The sequence below is a fragment of the Perognathus longimembris genome, chromosome 17 (genome assembly GCF_023159225.1).
Source record: "Perognathus longimembris pacificus isolate PPM17 chromosome 17, ASM2315922v1, whole genome shotgun sequence".
NCBI classification, from domain to species: Eukaryota; Metazoa; Chordata; class Mammalia; order Rodentia; family Heteromyidae; genus Perognathus; species Perognathus longimembris.
Genome location: NC_063177.1, coordinates 18,860,153 through 18,879,678, shown reverse-complemented (window position 1 = coordinate 18,879,678; position 19,526 = coordinate 18,860,153). Strand labels below are relative to the sequence as shown.

The 19,526-nt window shown below is 40.4% G+C and overlaps 1 protein-coding gene across 1 annotated transcript in view; it reads left to right on the top strand.

Moving 5' to 3' along the window:
• The window catches only part of Taok1 (TAO kinase 1), a 97,993-nt gene that overhangs the window by 13,791 nt on the left and 64,676 nt on the right, over nucleotides 1-19,526 (top strand). The window contains exon 2 of the mRNA XM_048366793.1: nucleotides 18,322-18,546. Coding sequence (XP_048222750.1) covers nucleotides 18,415-18,546 — 132 coding nt within the window. The 5' untranslated portion in view covers nucleotides 18,322-18,414. The remainder of the gene's footprint in view (nucleotides 1-18,321; nucleotides 18,547-19,526) is intronic.

Here is a 19,526-nt window from a genome sequence, read left to right as displayed (position 1 = left end):
TTCCTCCTACCATTTCTCCTTCCTTTTTCTTCCTCTCTTTTTCCTTCCTCCCCTTCTTTCCTCTTCCTCTCCTTCTCTCCTCCCTTCTCCTCCTCTTTATTTTTGCAGTGCTAGTGATATAACTCAAGGTCTTGAGTATAAGGCAAGCATTCTACCAGGAGGTTTGCACTCAAGCCCTATGTAAAAAGTTTGATTCATCTTTCAATATAGTTTACATAAGGAAGTATCAATTAAATTCATGGTACATTAATTTGGAACTTATATTTCAATTCTATTTAATGTGATTATACAATGAAAAATATAAACCAGTATACTAAGTACATTATCATAGGTATTCATTTTTTTCTTTTGCCAGTCCTGGCGCTTGAATCCAGGGCCTGAGCACTGTCTTTGGCTTCTTTTTGCTCAAGGCTAGCACTCTATCACTTGAGCCACCATGCCACTTCTGGCCTTTTCTATGTATGTGGTGCTGAGAAATGGAACCCAGGGCTTCATGTAAATACTTACATGAGGCAAGCACTCTACCACTAGGCCATATTCCTAGCCCCTCGTAGGTATTCTTATATTACAGAAACACAGTGTTGAGTTTTTGAATTCAAATTGGAAGTTGGGGAGATAGAGTAAGTACAGTTTTGGAAAGACATACATCTAAGAGACATTTGCTGAGCCAAAAGTAGAAAGAAATGAATTCTAAGCTATAGTAAAGATTAGAGGAAAGATACCAACATGATGGAAATGTGTGGCCACAAGCCTAGGACAGCTAGCTTGGCTGACAAGTGAGTGCTAAACTTCAGCTTGTGCTCTACTACTCTAGTTGTTGTATTGATCAGGGTATAGGAGAGAGCCCATTTTTCAAATTACTGTAAAAAAAATGCCCTAAAGACCTTGGATATGAGTGTCCAGCTCCTGGAGCATTGTATGCTTTGTTAAATGTTTTGATTTTAATTTTCTAATTCTTAATTCTAGTATGGCCATCTGATTTAAGGAGGTCCCTGGATAATTTGATATATTTTCCTTGAATATTTCACAGAAAACTAAAATAAATTATGTGCTAGAGCTATGCTGTCCATCAGGCAATTAGCTACTATAAGATTAAATTAATAAATCACTTGCTAAAGAAATGAGTATTATTTAATATTTGTGGCTAGTGACTACCATAATGGACACTACAGATTTAGGTCATTGTTACCTTTGCAGAAAATTTTATAGTGCTACTCTAGAGTACGGAATTCATTTGGATTTCAAATATAAAACAGTTGAGTGAAAATATCTTAAATTGGGCTTCTAATTATATTTTCTTTTTGGTTATAAAGGTGATATACAGAAGGGTTACAGTTACATATGTCAGGGAAAGAGTATATTTTTTGCGGGGACAAAGTCACTCCTTCCCTTGCTTTCCTTTCAGTTTTTCCTTCCCATCCCCACTCACAAGTTGTATAGTTTGTTTTCAACATAGTGTCTGGTGAGTACCCCTGCTGTATTTCTTTCCATTGTCCCACCATTTCTGTGCCCCTCTTTCCCTCCCAAAGACAGATAAACAAGACAAAAAGAAAAAAGAACAAAGGGGCTGGGAGTGTGGCTTAGCAGTAAAGTGCTTGCCTAGCATGCATGAAGCTCTGGGTTCGATTCCTCAGCACCACATAAACAGAAAAAGCCAGAAGTGGTACTGTGGCTCAAGTGGTAGAGTGCTAGTGACAGTGCCAGGTCCTAAGTTCAAGCCCCAGGATTGGCAAAAAACAAGAACACCCCCCCCCAAAAAAAAAACAAACCAACAACAACGAAAAACCCCAAACCTCTTGTTTCCATTTACTGGAGCTTGATTGATTGCTTGATTGATTGTGGGCTTTAACTCGGGGCCTGGGTGCTGTCCCCAAGCCTCTTTGTGCTTAAGGCTAGTGTTCTACCACTTGAGACACAGCCCACTTCCGATTTTGAGTGGTTAATTGGAAATAAGAGTCTCATGGGGGCTTTTCTGCCCAGGCTTGCTTAGAATGATCCTCAGATCTCAGCCTTCTGAGTAGCCAGGATTACAGGCATGAGCTACCTGCACCTGGCTTGGAGCTCATTTTGCTAAATATTATTTTGTTTCTTAACACATTCCCATTTTATATTTTGACTTTTTTGAATAGTAGGGTTAGTGGAGGAATGTTAACTCAATAGCATGAATGAAATAGGCTGAGGATGTGGCTGAGTAATAGAGGACCTCATGTTCTTGATACTTTGAGTTTGATCACTAGCACTGCAAGCAAAAGGAAAAAAAAATCATTAAGCCAGGCATGGTGCCATACACCTGCAATACTAGCACTTGGGAGGCTGAGGGAGGAGAATTGAAAGTTTTGAGTCCAGTTGGCCCTGTCTTAAAAATAAGGTGCAGAATATGTACTAAAGCAAAAGTGGCACAAAATTATATTCGCACAGTATACTAATGAGTTGGTAGAACTGAATAGTAATAAGTAGATTTGGAAGAATGAGTAAGATTTATAGGCAGCTTGTGGACAGTACTCCTAAGTGCTAAGTAGAGAATAACATTAAAATACAGTTTGAAAAATAATACAGTTTGAGAATTCCCAGTCTGAAAATCTGAAGTGCTCTAAAATCTGAAAATCTGTCAACTTGAGTTCTAAAGTAGAAAATTCTACTCCTGACTTTATATGGTAGTCAGTCAAACACATTGTATAAAATCTCCATACGATGCAAAAATATATATGAGATGTAAATTTGTTTAAACTTCATTGCCAATATTTTCTAAATCTGAAATTGGAAAAATTTGTCATTCCAAGAATTACAAACCAGGGATAATAAGTCTGTAAGTGTACCATTAGCAAGGAATGAGTTTCAGCAATATAGGTTGGCCCCAAATGGTGACAGCCAGGAAATATTAACCCTGGAACAGACTGTAAAACTGGGTCATTTAAAGCCTGTGAAAAGGATTGAGATGCTTTGGAGATTTTATATGATTGGAGTGGTGTATTCAGAAGAGGCTTGGGAAACAAACAAAAAAATTATTTCTGCTATTTTTAAGCAGAGAAGAAATTTGTCATGAGGTTATTAAAGTTGCTCACAGACTCAAAAAGAAAGCTGGAGAGCTAGTTTCGGGTAGCTCCTGTTGTCTCTATGTCGGGAATTAATTGACAATCTTTATTAGGATGCCACTAGAATATTAAGCATCAACCATTTTTTCCAAATTTGTGTCATTATACTCAAGATTCACAGTTCCTGAAAACAGTAGTTTTTCTATTGGAGAGTAAATATATAAAAAATAATTTCAAAAAAAGAAATTTGGACTATGAATAATAATTGAGGGTAGATGTTGGAAAACCAGCAAACTGTTCTCTTCCAGTGCTCTGAATGGATTAATGGCAAAAAGACTGGAGGTTGGAATGTTTGTTTTAAAGATTTACTCTGCTTTAGATAGACGAGAAATAACAGAGACTTGAAGAAAATGGAGTGGCAGTGGAATTGACAGTGGTGATTTTTATGCAAAAAGCCATGGTATAAAATTTAGTAAGTAATAATTCTTGCTAGTAGTATGACTAAAATGTGTTGAAAAGTTGACTGTGAAGGTTAGTGGAAATCTGACATTGTTATACTAGCTGTTTGTTAATAAGAAAAATACTTTTGAGCCTTAAGTATAATTTTAAGTCTATTTATTTTAAGGATAGTTGTGAAAATTAGTAAGCAACTTGCCTAAAGCATAATAAAGACTAAATGAGTGTTTAGTACCCTTATTAAACAGAAAAACAGGGAGGAATACTTTTGTGTATGTATATATGTGTGTCATTCCTGGGACTTGAACTCAAGGGCCTGGGGGCTGTCCCTAAGCTTTTTTGCTCAAGATTAGGGCAGTCTACCACTTGACCCACAGCTCCGCTTCTGACTCTGTGTGTGTGTGTGTGTGTGTGTGTGTGTGTGTGTGTGTGTGTGTGTTTAATTGGAGATAAGAGTCTGTGGGCTTTCTTGACAGGGCTGTCTTTGAATTGGGGTTGCTAAAGACAAATATCTGTCTTGTACTTTGTTATCCCTATTATACTTAGTTTGGTATCTTAATGCTTTTATATTTTAGGATTTTTGTGGAAACAGATGGGATTCATTCAATTAGAAATTACTTATAGAATTTTAAAATTACACCTTTATTTTAATTTTGTTATTTTAGATTTACAGAAAAATTATAAAGCTTAGTCTCACATACCTTTTACCCACCATCCTCTAATGTTAATTTCTTTGTTTTGTTTTGTTTTGTTTTTTTGCCAGTCCTGGGCCTTGGACTCAGGGCCTGAGCACTGTCCCTGGCTTCTTTTTGCTCAAGGCTAGCACTCTGCCACTTGAGTCACAGCGCCACTTCTGGCCATTTTCTGTATATGTGGTGCTGGGGAATCAAACCCAGGGCTTCAAGTATACGAGGCAAGCACTCTTGCCACTAGGCCATATCCCCAGCCCCTAATGTTAATTTCTTAAATGATCATTTTATAGTTAAAGCTAAGAATTTTACCTTGATACAGTATGAACTAATTGCCTACTTGGTTCAGGTTTTTCTATTGATATCTTTTTGTTTCAGGTTTAGATTTATAGTTGCAGTTCTCTTATTAATGATGACCTTACAGGAGCCACTTAACCTTTCAGGCCCATGTCCATAACATAAACATGGTTTTAAAAGATGTGTAAGGTATCTTTTCAAGTTCTAAGTCCCTTTATATCTGTCACACACTGTTCTCTTTTTATTTTGAAAGATGGATTTTAGATTCTAAGATCTAATCAATATACCAGATCTGTTGACAGTAAAAATTGTATTTTTATCTGGTAATTTTGCCTTAATGCTAAAGAAAAATAATGGATTGAGCTTTGAGAAAACTCATAGCCTCTCCTTCCCTGCTGTTGCCAAGCCACATGGAGGTGGAGGCACCAAGTGTGCCCAAGATTCAGCTTCTTCTGTAATCCACTGCCTTGGCCAAGGAATGCATGTTGATAGAAGTGTAATGGACATTAATACTGTTTTACAAGAGGTGCTGAAGACTGCTCTCAGACAGCCTAACACATGGAATCTGTGAAGCTACCAAAGCTCCTTAGACAAGCACCAAGCACATTTGTGTGTGCTTGCCCCCAGCTGCAATGAGCCCATGCATGTCAAGTTGGTGGAGGCTCTTTGTGCTGAGTACCAAATCAACCTTATTAAGGTTGATGACAACAACAACAACAAAAAAAACTAGGCGAGTGGGAAGGCCTCTGCAAAATTGATCAAGAGGGAAAACCCAGTAATGTGGTTGGTTGCAGTCATGTAGTGGTTAAGGACTATGGCCAAGTGTCTCAGGCCAAGGGTATCACTGAAGAGTACTTCAAATGCAAGAAATGAACAAATAAATTAAAAAAGCTGAAAAAAGAGGGGAAAAAACCCTCAAAGAAAAGCCAGGAGCTTGGTGTCAGTGGCTTATGCCCATAATCCTAATTACTCAGGAGACTCAGAGGATCTAGGTTCAAAGCTAGCTAGAGCAGAAAAGTTTTTGAGAATCCAGAAAGATATGGCTCAAGTGGTAGAGTGCCAGCCTAGCAAGCAAGCTTAAGCAACTGGTAGCCCTGATTTCAAATCTGGTAGCCTGGTCTGTTGACATGAGGCAGGAGGATCATGAGTTTGAAACCATCTTGTGTTATGTAGCTAGTTTCTGTCAGCCTGAGAGCTATGTAGAAAAACCCTGTCTCAGATAGACAAACACAACTTAAAACCAACAATAAAAGAACAAAAAGGCATAGTTTTCTAGATTTTTTTTCTTTATTTTTATTTTGTCTTTATTATTTTGTGGTGCTATGGATCAAATTCAGGTCCTTGCACATGCTTGAAAAAGGTCTATAATTGAGCTACTTTTTAATTTTAAATTGATAGTAAATGTGAGGGATAATGCTGGGCATAGTCTGAACTACTTGAGAGTTTGAAGTGGGAAGATTGATTGAGTTCAGGAGTTCCAGGCTAGTCAACACCATAGCAAGATACTCTCTTAAAAAAAAAGTATTTTTTTTTTAATAAAGGTTAGTGTTTTGGCATGTATATTGTTTTGAGGTATCTGTTCTCATTTGGGAGTAGGAGGGAGGGTAGAATGCTTAGGAGTTCAGTGTAAAAGCCTGGCACTGGTGTTTTACACCCATAATCCTAGTTTCAGGAGGCTGAGATCTGGGGATCCAGGTTCCAAGCCAACCCAAGCAGTAAAGTCAGTGGAGACCTTTATCTTCAGTTAACCACCCAAAAGCTGGAGCTAGAAGTGGGGCTTTACTAGCCTTCAGCAAAAAAGCCAAGGGCTAGTACCCTGGCCCTAAGTTCAAGCACCAGTACTGGTGTGGGCACGCATGTGCACACACACAGAAAGGCTTCTTGTACAGATGGTCTGTAGATCACACTGAAAAACATAATCAAGATGCAAATGTACACCCAAAATTAATGTATACAGTTAGAATTTTTGTGATGCTGGAAATCAAACAGGGTCTTGTGTATGCTAAGCAAGCACTCTAGAACAGTGTGGCTCAAGTGGTAAAGCACCAACTGAATGAGCATGAGGCCTTGAGTTCAAGCCCCAGTACTAGCACTAAATAAATAACTAAATATATGTAACTCCAGGCCATAATTCTAATAATTAAAACCATTTTTTGCTGGCTGCCAGTGGCTTATGGCTGTAATCCTAGCTACTCAGGAGACTGAGTTCTGAGGATTGGTGTCCAAAGCCAGCCTGAGCAAAAAAGTCCCTGTGAGACTCTTACCTCCAGTTAACCACGCAAAAACTGGAAGTGGCCTTGTGGCTCAAAGTGGTACAGTGCTAAATTATCCTTGAGCAGAAGAGCTCAGGGATAGCACCCAGGCCCTGAGTTCAAGCCCCATGACCAGAAACAAACCCCCATCCCCCCAAAAAAACAACCTGACTTAATGTACCTGTAACACTGTCTATACATCACCTTTATAAAATAACAAAAAAAATGTAAAATAAGAAAGAACAAAACAAACTTAGTGTTCCTCAGACTTTTGCTTTTAGCCAGTAAATAATAATAATAATAATAATAATAATAATAATAATGAAAAAACCATATTTTTATTTGGCATGATGGTTTATGTCTTTCATCTTCCAACTCAGGAGGCAGAGGAGTGAGGATCATGACCAGGCTTGGGCTACATAGTGAGACCCAGTCTAAAAAAACAGCACAAAGAAAAAAACCCATTTTGGTTGTTCATCTCTAATTTCCATGTCTACTTTGACCTTTTTTTGCCAGTGGTGGAGCTTGAACTCAGGGCCTGAGCACTGCCCCTGGCTTCTTTTTGCTCAAGGCTACCGCTTGAGCCACAGCGCCACTTCTGACTTTTTCCATATATGTGGTGCTGAGGAATTGAACCCAGGGCTTCATGTATACGAGGTAAGCACTCTACCACTAGGCCGTATTCCCACCCCCACTTTGACATTTCCTTTTTTTTGCCAGTCCGGCCCTTGGACTCAGGGCCTGACCACTGTCCCTGGCTTCTCTTTGCTCAAGGCTAGCACTCTGCCACTTGAGCCACAGCGCCTCTTCTGGCCATTTTCTATATTTGTGGTGCTGGGGAATTGAACCCAGGGCTTCATGTATACGAGGCAAGCACTCTTGCCACTAGGCCATATTCCCAGCCTGACATTTCTTGATTATCTACTGCCTGTGAGAGACACTGTAACCAAATTGAATCTGTACATCAGATTTTAAAATAGATAAGATAGCCTCTGCCTTTGATTATAGATGTTGAAAATAATTAGTACAGTGAAATGATACAAGTGCTGGTTGGGTACAATCAAGTCTTAGAAACACACACATATAAAGTAAATAAATTGTGCCTAGAAGTTGTTGTATTGCAGAAAGCTTTCTTATGTAGAAGATAACTAGAACAGTACAAGAAATGTATCCAGTGCCTAATGTATGAAACTGTAACCTCTCTGTAATTCAGTTTGATAATAAAAACTTGAAAAAAAAGATAACTAGAAATAGAAGTAGAGGAATTTGTCATGATGTGTTTATTGGTCATAAGCACTATGTTCATTATACGTGTTCCTCCCACACCCCTAGTCCTGGGGGGCTTGAACTCAGGGCTTGGACTGTGTTCCTGAGCCTCTCTGTGCTCAAAGCTAGCACTCTACCACTTGAGCCATAGTTCCACTTCTGATATGTGTTTTTCATAACTCATAAAACCTCTAGGACCTTAATACTTCTGGTTCTGTTTTTAGATATGAGTAAATTAAGACCAAAGAGGTTATTTGCCCAGGGTTACATAGTTAGTACAATGCTATTTCTAGCTTTAGAACTAAGACATAATAATTTTTTTTTTTTTTTTTGTCCATGAGGCTTGAACTCTGGGCCTGGACACTTTTCCTGAACCCTTCAGCTCAAGGCTACCACTTGAGCCAAAGCGCCACTTCCAGTTTTCTGGTGGCTAATTGGAGATAAGAGTCTCACGGACTTTTCTGCTTGGGCTGGCTTTGAACTGTGATTCACAGATCTCAGCCTCCTGAATAATTAGGATTACAGGTGTGAGCCACTAAGCGCCTGGTGATATTATAATTCTTAATTAGCATTCTTTTTTTTTGGCCAGTCCTAGGCCGTGAACTCAGGGCCTGAGCACTGTCCCTGGCTTCTTTTTGCTCAAGGCTAGCACTCTGCCACTTGAGCCACAGCGCCACTTCTGGCCATTTTCTGTATCTGTGGTGCTGAGGAATAGAACCCAGGGCCTCATGTATATGAGGCAAGCACTCTTGCCACTAGGCCATATCCCCAGCCCTTAATTAGCATTCTTAATTGCTGTGCATTCAATACTTTGTGGAAGGAGAATCATTAATTTAAAAAAAAAAAGGAAAACCAGAAGTCTGAGAAACTAAGGAGGTAGGTAGGGTCAGAACACATAAACATTGAACTTCACATTAAGGATTATTTCAACCAAAGTACAGCATAAAGGGACAATACTTTTAAGTAGGAAGAATGACATGATTGGATTTCCATTTTGAAAGGTTATTTTTATTGAAATACACCAAATGGATTGGAAGAGGAGCATGAGTCTATCTGTGCAGTTGCACCATATATGAGGTTGTTACACTATACGTAGCCAAAGTGAGATAAAATGGTAGCTTAGAATAAGAGGTGATTATAGAGATGGAACTAGGCCAATTCTAAGAAGATTTAAGAGGCCAAATCTAACAAGTCATAATACTGGATTGGATTATGAGTGAAGGAAGAAAGAGATGGCATGCTGTGTGCCTGTGGTTTATGCCTGCAATCCTAGCTACTTAGGTTGATATTTGAGGATTGAGGTTCAAAGCCAGTGGGGCATGAAAGTCTGTGAGACTTTTCCAGTTAACCACCAAAAACCAGGAAATGGAGCTATGCCTTGAGAGGTAGAGCACCAACCTTGAGCGAAAAAGCACTCAGACTCTGAATTCAGTCCCAGGAAAGCACCAAAGGAAAAAGTCAGAAAGAACTCTCATGTTTCCAGATTGTTGAATTGGATACATTTTGAGCATCATGCTTTATATTATATAGGAAACCTAGAAAGAAGATTGGTTTGAACGATGAGATTGTTGTAGTTAAGGGAGCTTTTGAGACAGGAAAATGTCAAGTAGATTATTTTATAATAATTATTCAGTATTCGATTCCCCAGTACCACATATATAGAAAATGGCCAGAAGTGGCGCTGTGGCTCAAGTGGCAGAGTGCTAGCCTTGAGCAAAAGGAAGCCAGGGACAGTGCTCAGGCCCTGAGTCCAAGGCCCAGGACTGGCAAAAAATAAAAAAATAAAAAATAATAATTATTCAGTAAATAAATGGGCCATTCTTTCATTTATTTCTAATAATATCACTTATGATTCATTTTCCAGGGCCTTGTCATAGTTTAACTTTTGAGTAATGAGTAATAAAAATAATATGAGAAGCTAGGCACCAATGGCTCACACCTGTAATCCTACCTACTCTGGAGGCTGAAATCGGAAGAACAAGATTCAAAGCCAGCCCAGACAGACAAATCTGAGATGCTATTATCTCCAATTAACCAGCAAAAAGTTGGTAGTGGAGGTGTGGCTCTAGTGGTAGAGTTCCAACCTTAAAGCTAAGGGACAGTGCCCAGGCCCTGAGTTCAAATTCTCCTACTACCATAGGCACATACACATGCACACACAAAACAACAAAACTAAATATAAAAGCTATAGAATGATTTTTTAAAAACAGGACATTCACCATTAAAAACTGTAGACTTAAGCAATGATAAATCCCTTCCCATTTTATGACTTAGCCTCTTGATCCTCTTCCTGAGAGGCCACTAATACTACTTTTTTTTTTTTTTTTTGCCAGTCCTGGGCCTTGGACTCAGGGCCTGAGCGCTGTCCCTGGCCCCCTTGGCCCCCTTTTGCTCAAGGCTAGCACTCTGCCATTTGAGCCACAGCGCCTCTTCTGGTTGTTTTTCTTTATATGTGGTGCTGAGGAATCGAACCTAGGGCTTCATGTATCCAAGGCAAGCACTCTTGCCAGTAGGCCATATTCCCAGCCCTAATACTACCATTTTACAAGTGTCTTTTTAGTGGTAGTTTATGTGTACAAGAAAATTTTTATATATCACAGGATATATTTGAAATGATCTATTTGTGTAATTGTCATTAATAGTTCTAACGTATATTAGTATAAGGTTTTAATTTTACAGAATACTCGCATATAGGGCTGGGGATATGGCCTAGTGGCAAGAGTGCCTGCCTCGTATACATGAAGCCCTGGGTTCGATTCCCCAGCACCACATATACAGAAAATGGCCAGAAGTGGCGCTGTGGCTCAAGTGGCAGAGTGCTAGCCTTGAGCAAAAAGAAGCCAGGGACAGTGCTCAGGCCCTGAGTCCAAGGCCCAGGACTGGCCAAAAAAAAAAAAAAAAGAATACTTGCATATATACTCTACCTTTTCATATATATTCCAGCTATAAAACAGTGAAGTACAAAATTAAAATTAGTACTCTAAAAATGCAGAAAGATTTATAAAATCAGAAAATGAAGTGATCGTTTTGTAACTAAATAAAATAACTGTTTTGTGCCATTAGTTAAAAGATGTAAACTATATCCTTTTTGTCTAAAGCCTGGGTGCTCTTCTTTAGCTTTTTTGCTCAAGGCTGGCTCTCTACCACTTGAAACACAGGTCTGCTTTGGGCTTTTTCCTTCCCAGGCTTCACTTGGAATCTGGATCCTCAGATCTCAGCCTCCTAGGTAGCTAAGATTACTTGTCTTCTTATTTTTTTCCTGGTACTGGGGCTTAACCAACTTAGGGAGCCTCATGCCTGTTTGGTGTTTTCACTCACAGCTGGTGGTCTACCTCTTAGGCTTTTTAGTTATTTTTAGTTATTTTGAAGATGGAGTCTTTCAGACTTTTATTTCCTGGACTAGCTTTGAATTTGTATTCTCCAAGTCTCAGCCTTCTGATTTGCTAGTATTATAGGTTTTAGCACCAGCTTCTGGCTTAAAATGTGTGATTTTGGTGCTCATATCCAGTTAGCATATGAATTGTAGGCCTTTTAGCATGGTCCTTAATAAGACTGCTCTTACTTCACATACCAGCTGTTAAGTTTTGGGGTCCCACCCTACTTATATTTCTTTCTTTCTTTTTTTTTTTTTTTGGGCCAGTCCTGGGCCTTGGATTCAGGGCCTGAGTACTGTCCCTGGCTTCTTCCTGCTCAAGGTTAGCACTCTGCCACCTGAGCCACAGTGCCCCCCCGGCCGTTTTCCATATATGTGGTGCTGGGGAATCGAATCGAGAGCTCCATGTGTTGGAGGCAAGCACTCTTGCAACTAGGCCATATTCCCAGCCCCCTACTTATATTTCTGAGCAGCTGTAATCCACGAGGACATTCTTGTATCCCCCCCCCCCCTTTTTTTTTTGCCAGTTCCGAGCTTGGACTCTGTCCCTGAGCTTCTTGTGCTCAAGGCAAGGCAAGTGCTCTACCACTTGAGCCCCGTATCACTTCTGGCTTTTGTGTTTTTTTTTTTGTTTTGTTTTGTTTTGTTTTTTTTAGTAGTTTATTGGAGATGAGAGTCTCATGGAGTTTCCTGCTGGGGCTGGCTTTGAACCACAGTCCTCAGATCTCAGTCTCTTGAGTAGCTAGGATTATAGGTTTGGACCACCTTTGCCTTGCTTTTGTTTTTGTGCTGGGCCTGGGGCCTGAACATGGGGCCTGGATGATGTCTTTGAGCCTTTGTGTTCAAGGCTAGTGTTCTACCACTTGAGCCACAGCACTGTCTACTTCTGGGTTTTTGATGGTTAATTGGAGATAGGAATCTCACAAACTTTTCTGCCTGGGCTGGCTTTGAACCATGATCCTCAGATCTCAGCCTCCTGAGTAGCTAGGGTTATAGGCAGGAATCACTGGTGCCTGCTAGGTTTGATAATTTGTCAGAATTAAAATTTTCTCACAGAATCCAGGTAAGTGCCATATATAACAATACAGTTAGTTTTTTGGGGGGAGGAGGAGCAGTATTTGAGTTTGAACTTAGGGCCGAGATACCCTGTAAGCTGGCATCCTACCACTTAAACCGCAGCTTCACTTCCAGCTTAATTGGACATAAGAGTCTTACAGACTTTTCTGCCCAGCCTGGCAGAACTTTGATTCCTCCTGAATAGTTAGGATTACAGGTATGAACCATTAGCACCTATCTCATACCAGTACAGTTTTAAAGCTTACAAAACCAAACTAGACCAACCAAAGCAATGATCATGTAGGGCAAAGATCTAGGAGGGTTCTAAATGTGGGTCTTCCATTATCCAATGTCTGCAGTCATGAAACAGCACTCTCAGAACCAAAAATTTACCTGGGCTTTGAAGTATAAAAGCTTTTTTTTGGGGGGGGGGGATTGTGCTTGAAGTTGAGAGTTTTTACTGGGATTTCAGTACTTACTGATTTGATTCAATGTTTATAGGATTTTACTTCAGATTAGCCTCCTGGAATGCAAAGAAACAGCTATGGTTTAGACTATTTTAAGCACTTAGTCTTTCTCCCTGAAGGCAAGGAAAAAAATCAAGTGTGTGTGTGTGTTACTAAGGATAGATTCAAGGCTTCCTGCATGCTAGGGAAGGTATTTTGCCACTAATCTACATCTGCAGCTCCAATCATTTTATTTACTGTATAGTACTATTTATTTTCCTAACTTCTCTCTCCTTTACTAATTTTTAAATTTATTTTTTTATTTTTTTGGCCAGTCCTGGGCCTTGGACTCAGGGTCTGAGCACTATCCCCGGCTTCTTCCCGCTCAAGGCTAGCACTCTGCCACCTGAGCCACAGCGCCCCTTCTGGCCATTTTCAATATATGTGGTGCTGGGGAATCGAACCGAGAGCTTCATGTGTAGGAGGCAAGCACTCTTGTCACTAGGCCATGTTCCCAGCCCATTTTTAAATTTATTTTTCCAGAGATAGTTACATATAAAGAAAGCCCCATGACTGACAACAACAACAAAAAAGGTTGAACAAGAGCACTACACCCTGAGTTCAAGCTCCAATAGAGGGAAAAAAAGGAAAGATACATGAAACAGTAAATGTTCAGGGATTTTTATAGTTAATTGATTCTTTGAATATACTGTTTTTAAAACTGACATGTAACTTTACCTACTTATGGATTTGAAATAAGGAAACAATTATGAATTTGTGTAAGCTTTTTTTTTGTCGGTATCATGTACCTATTCACTAGACCTTTGTTGAAAATGAACTATACAACTTGTGGGTGGGACTGGAGGGAAAAATTGGGAGAGAGTGAGGGAAGGGGTGACATTGTTCAAAAAGAAATGTACTCTTGGGGCTGGGAATATGGCCTAGTGGCAAGAGTGCTTGCCTCATATACAGGAAGGCCTGGGTTTGATTCCTCAGCACCACATGTATAGAAAACGGCCAGAAGTAGCTCTGTGACTCAAGTGACAGAGTGCTAGCCTTGAGCAAAAAGAAGCCAGGGACAGTGCTCAGGCCCTGAGTTCAAGACCCAGGACTGGAAAAAAAAAAGAAATGTACTCTTTATCTGAGTTATGTAACTGTAACCACTCTGTACATTGCCTTTATAATAATTAAAATATGCAGGGGCTGGGAATATGGCCTACTGGTAGAGTGCTTGCCTCATGTACATGAAGCCCTGGGTTCGATTCCCCAGCACCACATATATAGAAAAAGCCAGAAGTGGCGCTGTGGCTCAAGTGGCAGAGTGCTAGCCTTGAGCAAAAAGAAGCCAGGGACAGTGCTCAGGCCCTGAGTCAAGCGCCAGGACGGGCAAAATACAAAACGAGAAAAAAAAAATGCATGAAGGAAAAAAAAGGCATACTGTTTACATCTCTGAGAATTATCTCGAACAGTCTTGATCATTAAAGCTTTCATTACCAGAACATCAAGAAAACAAAAACAAAAACAGAAGATTAGAAAATGTATACCTAACATACTTGGTATAGCTGGATTTGCATTCACCTAGTGTTTCTCAGGGATGAAACAGAGCATAAGTAAAAGTGTGGTTCTCATTACAGAAAAATTGTTTTCAAAGTAAGTGTTTTGGGGCTGGGGACATGGCCTAGTGGCAAGAGTGCTTGTCTCGTATACACGAGGCCCTGGGTTCAATTCTCCAGCACCACATATATAGAAAATGGCCAGAAGTGGCGCTGTGGCTCAAGTGGTAGGGTGCTAGCCTTGAGCAAAAAGAAGCCAGGGACAGTGCTCAGGCCCTGAGTCCAAACCCCAGGACTGGCCAAAAAAAAACCAAAAAATCAAAGAGTACTTGTCTCAAAGTAAGTGTTTTAACAGAACGAATAATCTACAACTCATTATGTAATATTTAGCTCATCATTTCCTCCACTGCACAGTTACTGATACAAATTCGATTATATATATTTTAGCTTTGTATTCTTAAGAGCATGATTATATTTGTAACATTGTAAGAAAAGCAATAGGAGTCATTAGTTTTGATCTTTAAAAAATAATCACATATGTAAATTAACTTAGAAGGCAGGGGACTTGGACTTGGTTCAAGTGGTATATCACTTGCTTAGCAAATGTTAAGTCCTGAGTATAAACCAGAAAGTTAAAAAAAAAATGCTTAGTATAATTCAGGTGATTGAGATACTATTATGTTAAAAAGAGCTTGTGAAGCTGGGTGCTAGTGGCTCACTCTAATCGTAGCTACTCAGGAGGCTAAGATTTGAGGGTCACAGTTTGAAGCCAGCCTGGACAGGAAAGTCTGTGACTCTTATCTCCACTTAACCACCAGAAAAATAAGTGGAACTGTGGCTCAAAGTGATAGAGTGCTAGCCTTGAACAAAAGAGCTCAGGGACAGGGCTGGGAATATGGCTTAGTGGTAGAGTGCTTGCCTAGCATGCATGAAGCCTTGGGTTGGATTCCTCAGCACCATATATACAGAAAAAGCCAGAAGTGGCTCTGTGGCTCAAGTGGTAGAGTGCTAGCCTTGAGCAAAAAGAAGCCAGGGACAATGTTCAGGCTCTGAGTCCCAAGCCCCAGGACTGGCAAAAAACAAACAAAACAACAACAAAAAGTTCAGGGGCAGCACCCAGGCCTCAAGTTCATGACCAAAAAAAAAAAAAAAAAAATGATTGTGAGATTCAAATTTTTAAATGAACTCTCTATGGAAATAATAGTTGTAAACATACTAAAATGACTACTTATTTGTAAAAAAAAAGAACCATAGCTTCTCTTTTGTATTTATTCAATTTTTTTTAGTTGTATTGGTGTTTGTTTTGTTTTTGTTGCCAGTCCTGGGCCTTGGACTCAGGGCCTGAGCACTGTCCCTGGCTTCTTTTTGCTCAAGGCTAGCACTCTACCTCTTGAGCCACAGCACCACTTCTGGCTTTTTTCTATGTAAGTGGTACTGAGGAATCGAACCCAGGGCTTCATGTATATGAGGTGAGCACTTTACCACTAGCCCATATTCTCAGCCCTGTATTGGTGTTTGAACTCAGGGCTTGCCAAGTGCTCTGCCACTTGAGCAAGTCCTTTTTGCTTAATTTTTTTTTTTTGGCCAATCCTGGGCCTTGAACTCAGGGCCTGAGCACCATCCCTGGCTTCTTCCAGCTCAAGGCTAGCACTCTGCCACCTGAGCCACAGTGCTCCTTCTGGCCGTTTTCCATATTTATGGTGCTGGGGAATCGAACCGAGAGCCTCATGTGTAGGAGGCAAGCACTCTTGCCACTAGGCCATATTCCCAGCCCCTTGCTTAATTTTTTATAGTCTCATACCATTTGCCCTCTGTCAGCCTGAGGCTGCAGTTATCCCACAGGAGTAGATGTCTACCATCATGCCCAGATTATATTTTAGATGAGATCTTGCCAGTTTTTGCTTGATCCGACCTTGAACTAGGATCCTGAGTAGCTGCTCACCTCTATCCTCTGATACACATTTCCTACTGCAGCTGTGAGGTCAGGCATATTCTACTATGCTCCCAGCCTTTTCTATTGAGATCAGATCTTACAAACATTATTTTTTTCTCTGACTGGTCTGAAACTGTGATCTTCCCATTTTCAGCCTCAGACATAGCCGGGGTGGCAAAAATCTACCACTGTGCCCAGCTCTTGTTTTTTTTTTTTTTTTTTTTTTTTTGCCAGTCCTGGGGCTTGGACTCAGGGCCTGAGCACTGTCCCTGGCTTCTTCTTGCTCAAGGCTAGCACTCTGTCACTTGAGCCACAGCGCCACTTCTGGCCATTTTCTGTATATGTGGTGCTGGGGAATCGAACCCAGGGCCCTCATGTATACGAGGCAAGCACTCTTGCCACTAGGCCATATCCCCAGTCAGCTCTTGGTTGAGATATGGGGTCTTGTGAATTTTTCTTTAGCCTGGCCTTGAGCTTTGGTCCTAGATTTTTATCTCTCAAGTAGCTAGGATTATAGGCAAGAGCCATCAGCTTTAAGTCTCTTTTGGAGTTTTGATACAAGGTCTTGCTTATGCTGGCCTCAAACTTGAAATCTTCTTGGTTTTACCACCCTAGTGCCACCAAAACAAAATGTCTCAACTTTTATGTCTTTTTTTGTAATTGGAGTCAGACTTTAAAAAATATTCACTCCTAACCTAATCCCTTTAAGTGTATAAAGAACAATGCAAACAAAGGGAAGAAAATGGTATTTGTGTGGTCAGTCAGCAAATATTTTATTGGTGTGCAAAATTGTCATGGTGTGCAGAGTAACTAGAACTTTATGATGTAGTCTGATAGGCATAGGCATACAAACAACTGAACAGGCAGAATAAATGATGAAATAGAGATAACAATGAGGATATACATATAAATTAAGAATGTGGAAAATTGGGCTGGGAATATGGCTTAGTGGTAGAGTGTTTGCCTAGCATGCATGAAGCCCTGGGTTCGATTCCTCAATACCACATAAACAGAAAAAGCCAGAAGTGTTGCTGTGGTTCCAGTGGTAGAGTGCTAACCTTGACCCAAAGAAGCTTAGGGACAGTGCCCAGGCCCTGAGTTCAAGCAAAAAAGAAAAAATGAAGCATGTTTGTGGCAAATGTGTTTTCTGAGCTCAGACTTTAGTTGTAGTACCATTTTCTAACTTTGATGAATTTTCAAAGAAATTTCCATTTTCTTATTCATTTAACTGAGTTTAGAAGTTTTCACTGTCAGAAGCAGTTAAACTGCAGTGTAGTGACATGGTAAAGACAAATATCAAGAGAAGAACTTGATAGAATTCTGTAGTGTGTTCTTTGCGGGGGGGGAGATATGGAGCTTTTATTCCCCTTTTTTATAATTAGATCAGTTCTAAAGTATGTTGTTCAACTTTGATCCTTTGATCTTTGCACCCTGAATGGCCCAGATTACAGTCTTGTGCCACCATACCATGAGTAGAAAAGTTTTTTGTTTCTGGGTTTTTAAAGTGCCACAGGTGATTGTGATGAGGTAGGAACTAGTGCAATAGTAGACCACTCTGTGGGGTGAGTGTGTGTGTGTGTGTGTGTGTGTGTGTGTGTAGGGACTTGGGGAGTCCTGGGGCTTGAACTCAAGGCATGGTTGCTGTCCATTAGCTTTTATGCTCAAGTCTAGCACTCTACAATTTGAGCCATAGCTCCATTTCGGGGGGGGGGGGCGGGTGTATGTGTGTGTGTAAAGAGTTTCATGGACTTTTCTTCCTGGCCTGACTTTGAACCATGATTCTTAGATCTCAGCCTCTGGAGTAGCTAGGATTACAAGGGTAAATCAGAGTCTTCTGGCTCACTGTGTTTTTAGTGAAATTCTAGACCTAACTTGATTTTGTAGATGCTCTCAGTAAATGATCTTACACTAATTATTCTTAATAGCTTTTAAGTTTCCTGACCTTTTTCTTTTCTTATTTCTCTACAGTAGTACATGCCAACGTGGCTTCATTCATACAGATGAACCAAGGATTGGGATAGCAGTATAAAATTAGAATCAAACAGCTGACTGCCCAGCAGGATGCCATCAACTAACAGAGCTGGCAGTCTAAAGGACCCTGAAATTGCAGAGCTATTTTTCAAAGAAGATCCAGAAAAGCTCTTCACAGATCTCAGAGAAATTGGCCATGGAAGCTTTGGAGCAGTATATTTTGTAAGTGTTAAAGTGTTTGATTGAGTGCCATTGAGTAAAAAGGGGTAACATAAAGATATACAGGCCTGGAAATGTGGCTTAGTGGTAGAGTGTTTGCCTAGCATGCATGAAGTCCTGGGTTCGATTCCTCAGTACCACATAAGCAGAAAAAGCCAGAAGTGGAACTGTGGCTCAAGTGGAAGAGTGCCACCCTTGAGCATAAAGAAGGTCAGAGACAGTGCTCAGGCCCTGAGTTTAAACCCCAGGACTGGCAAAAAAAAGGGGGGGGGGGCAGGTAGAGGAGATATACAGCGTTTACTGAGTAAAAAACTCCTACTATATCTCCTGATAACATGCTTCTTACGTTAGATGTGCACCAATTAATCCACCATATAAGAAGTCACTTTTGCAAAGAAATGATACAAATATATTTCTTCACACGGATGAAGAAATACATTGAACGTAGTCTGGAACCTTCTGACTGCATGGGATTAAGGCAATAGCACTCTTTTAGCTTTTTTTTTTTTTGGTCAGTCATAGGGCTTGAACTCAGGGCCTGGGTACTGGCCCTGAGTTCTTTTTGCTCAAGGCTAGCATTCTAACACTTGGAGCCACAGTTCCATTTCTGGTTTTCTGGTGGTTAATTGAGATAAGAGTCTCCCAGACTTTCCTGCCTGGGCTGGCTTCAAAGATACTCAGATTTTAGCTCCCTGAGTAGTAGCTAGGATTACAGGTGTGAGCTACCTGCACCTGGATGTATTCTTATTCAATTTCCTGGGAGCCCCTGAACTCAGTCCCTTTGAGTTGTTATGCTGTCTTCATTACAGTGATTGAGTTATTTGCTGTCAGTGATTAACTCCCTCTTTGCCGCTTTTCCTTCCCTGCTGAGCACATTGTTGTCTCCCCTGAGAAACAGCACTGTCATTTGGTGCTTATCTAGGGACTTTCCAGAAACCATCTCATTAAGGCAACTGGGAGTAGCTGAAAGGGGCTTATTATAA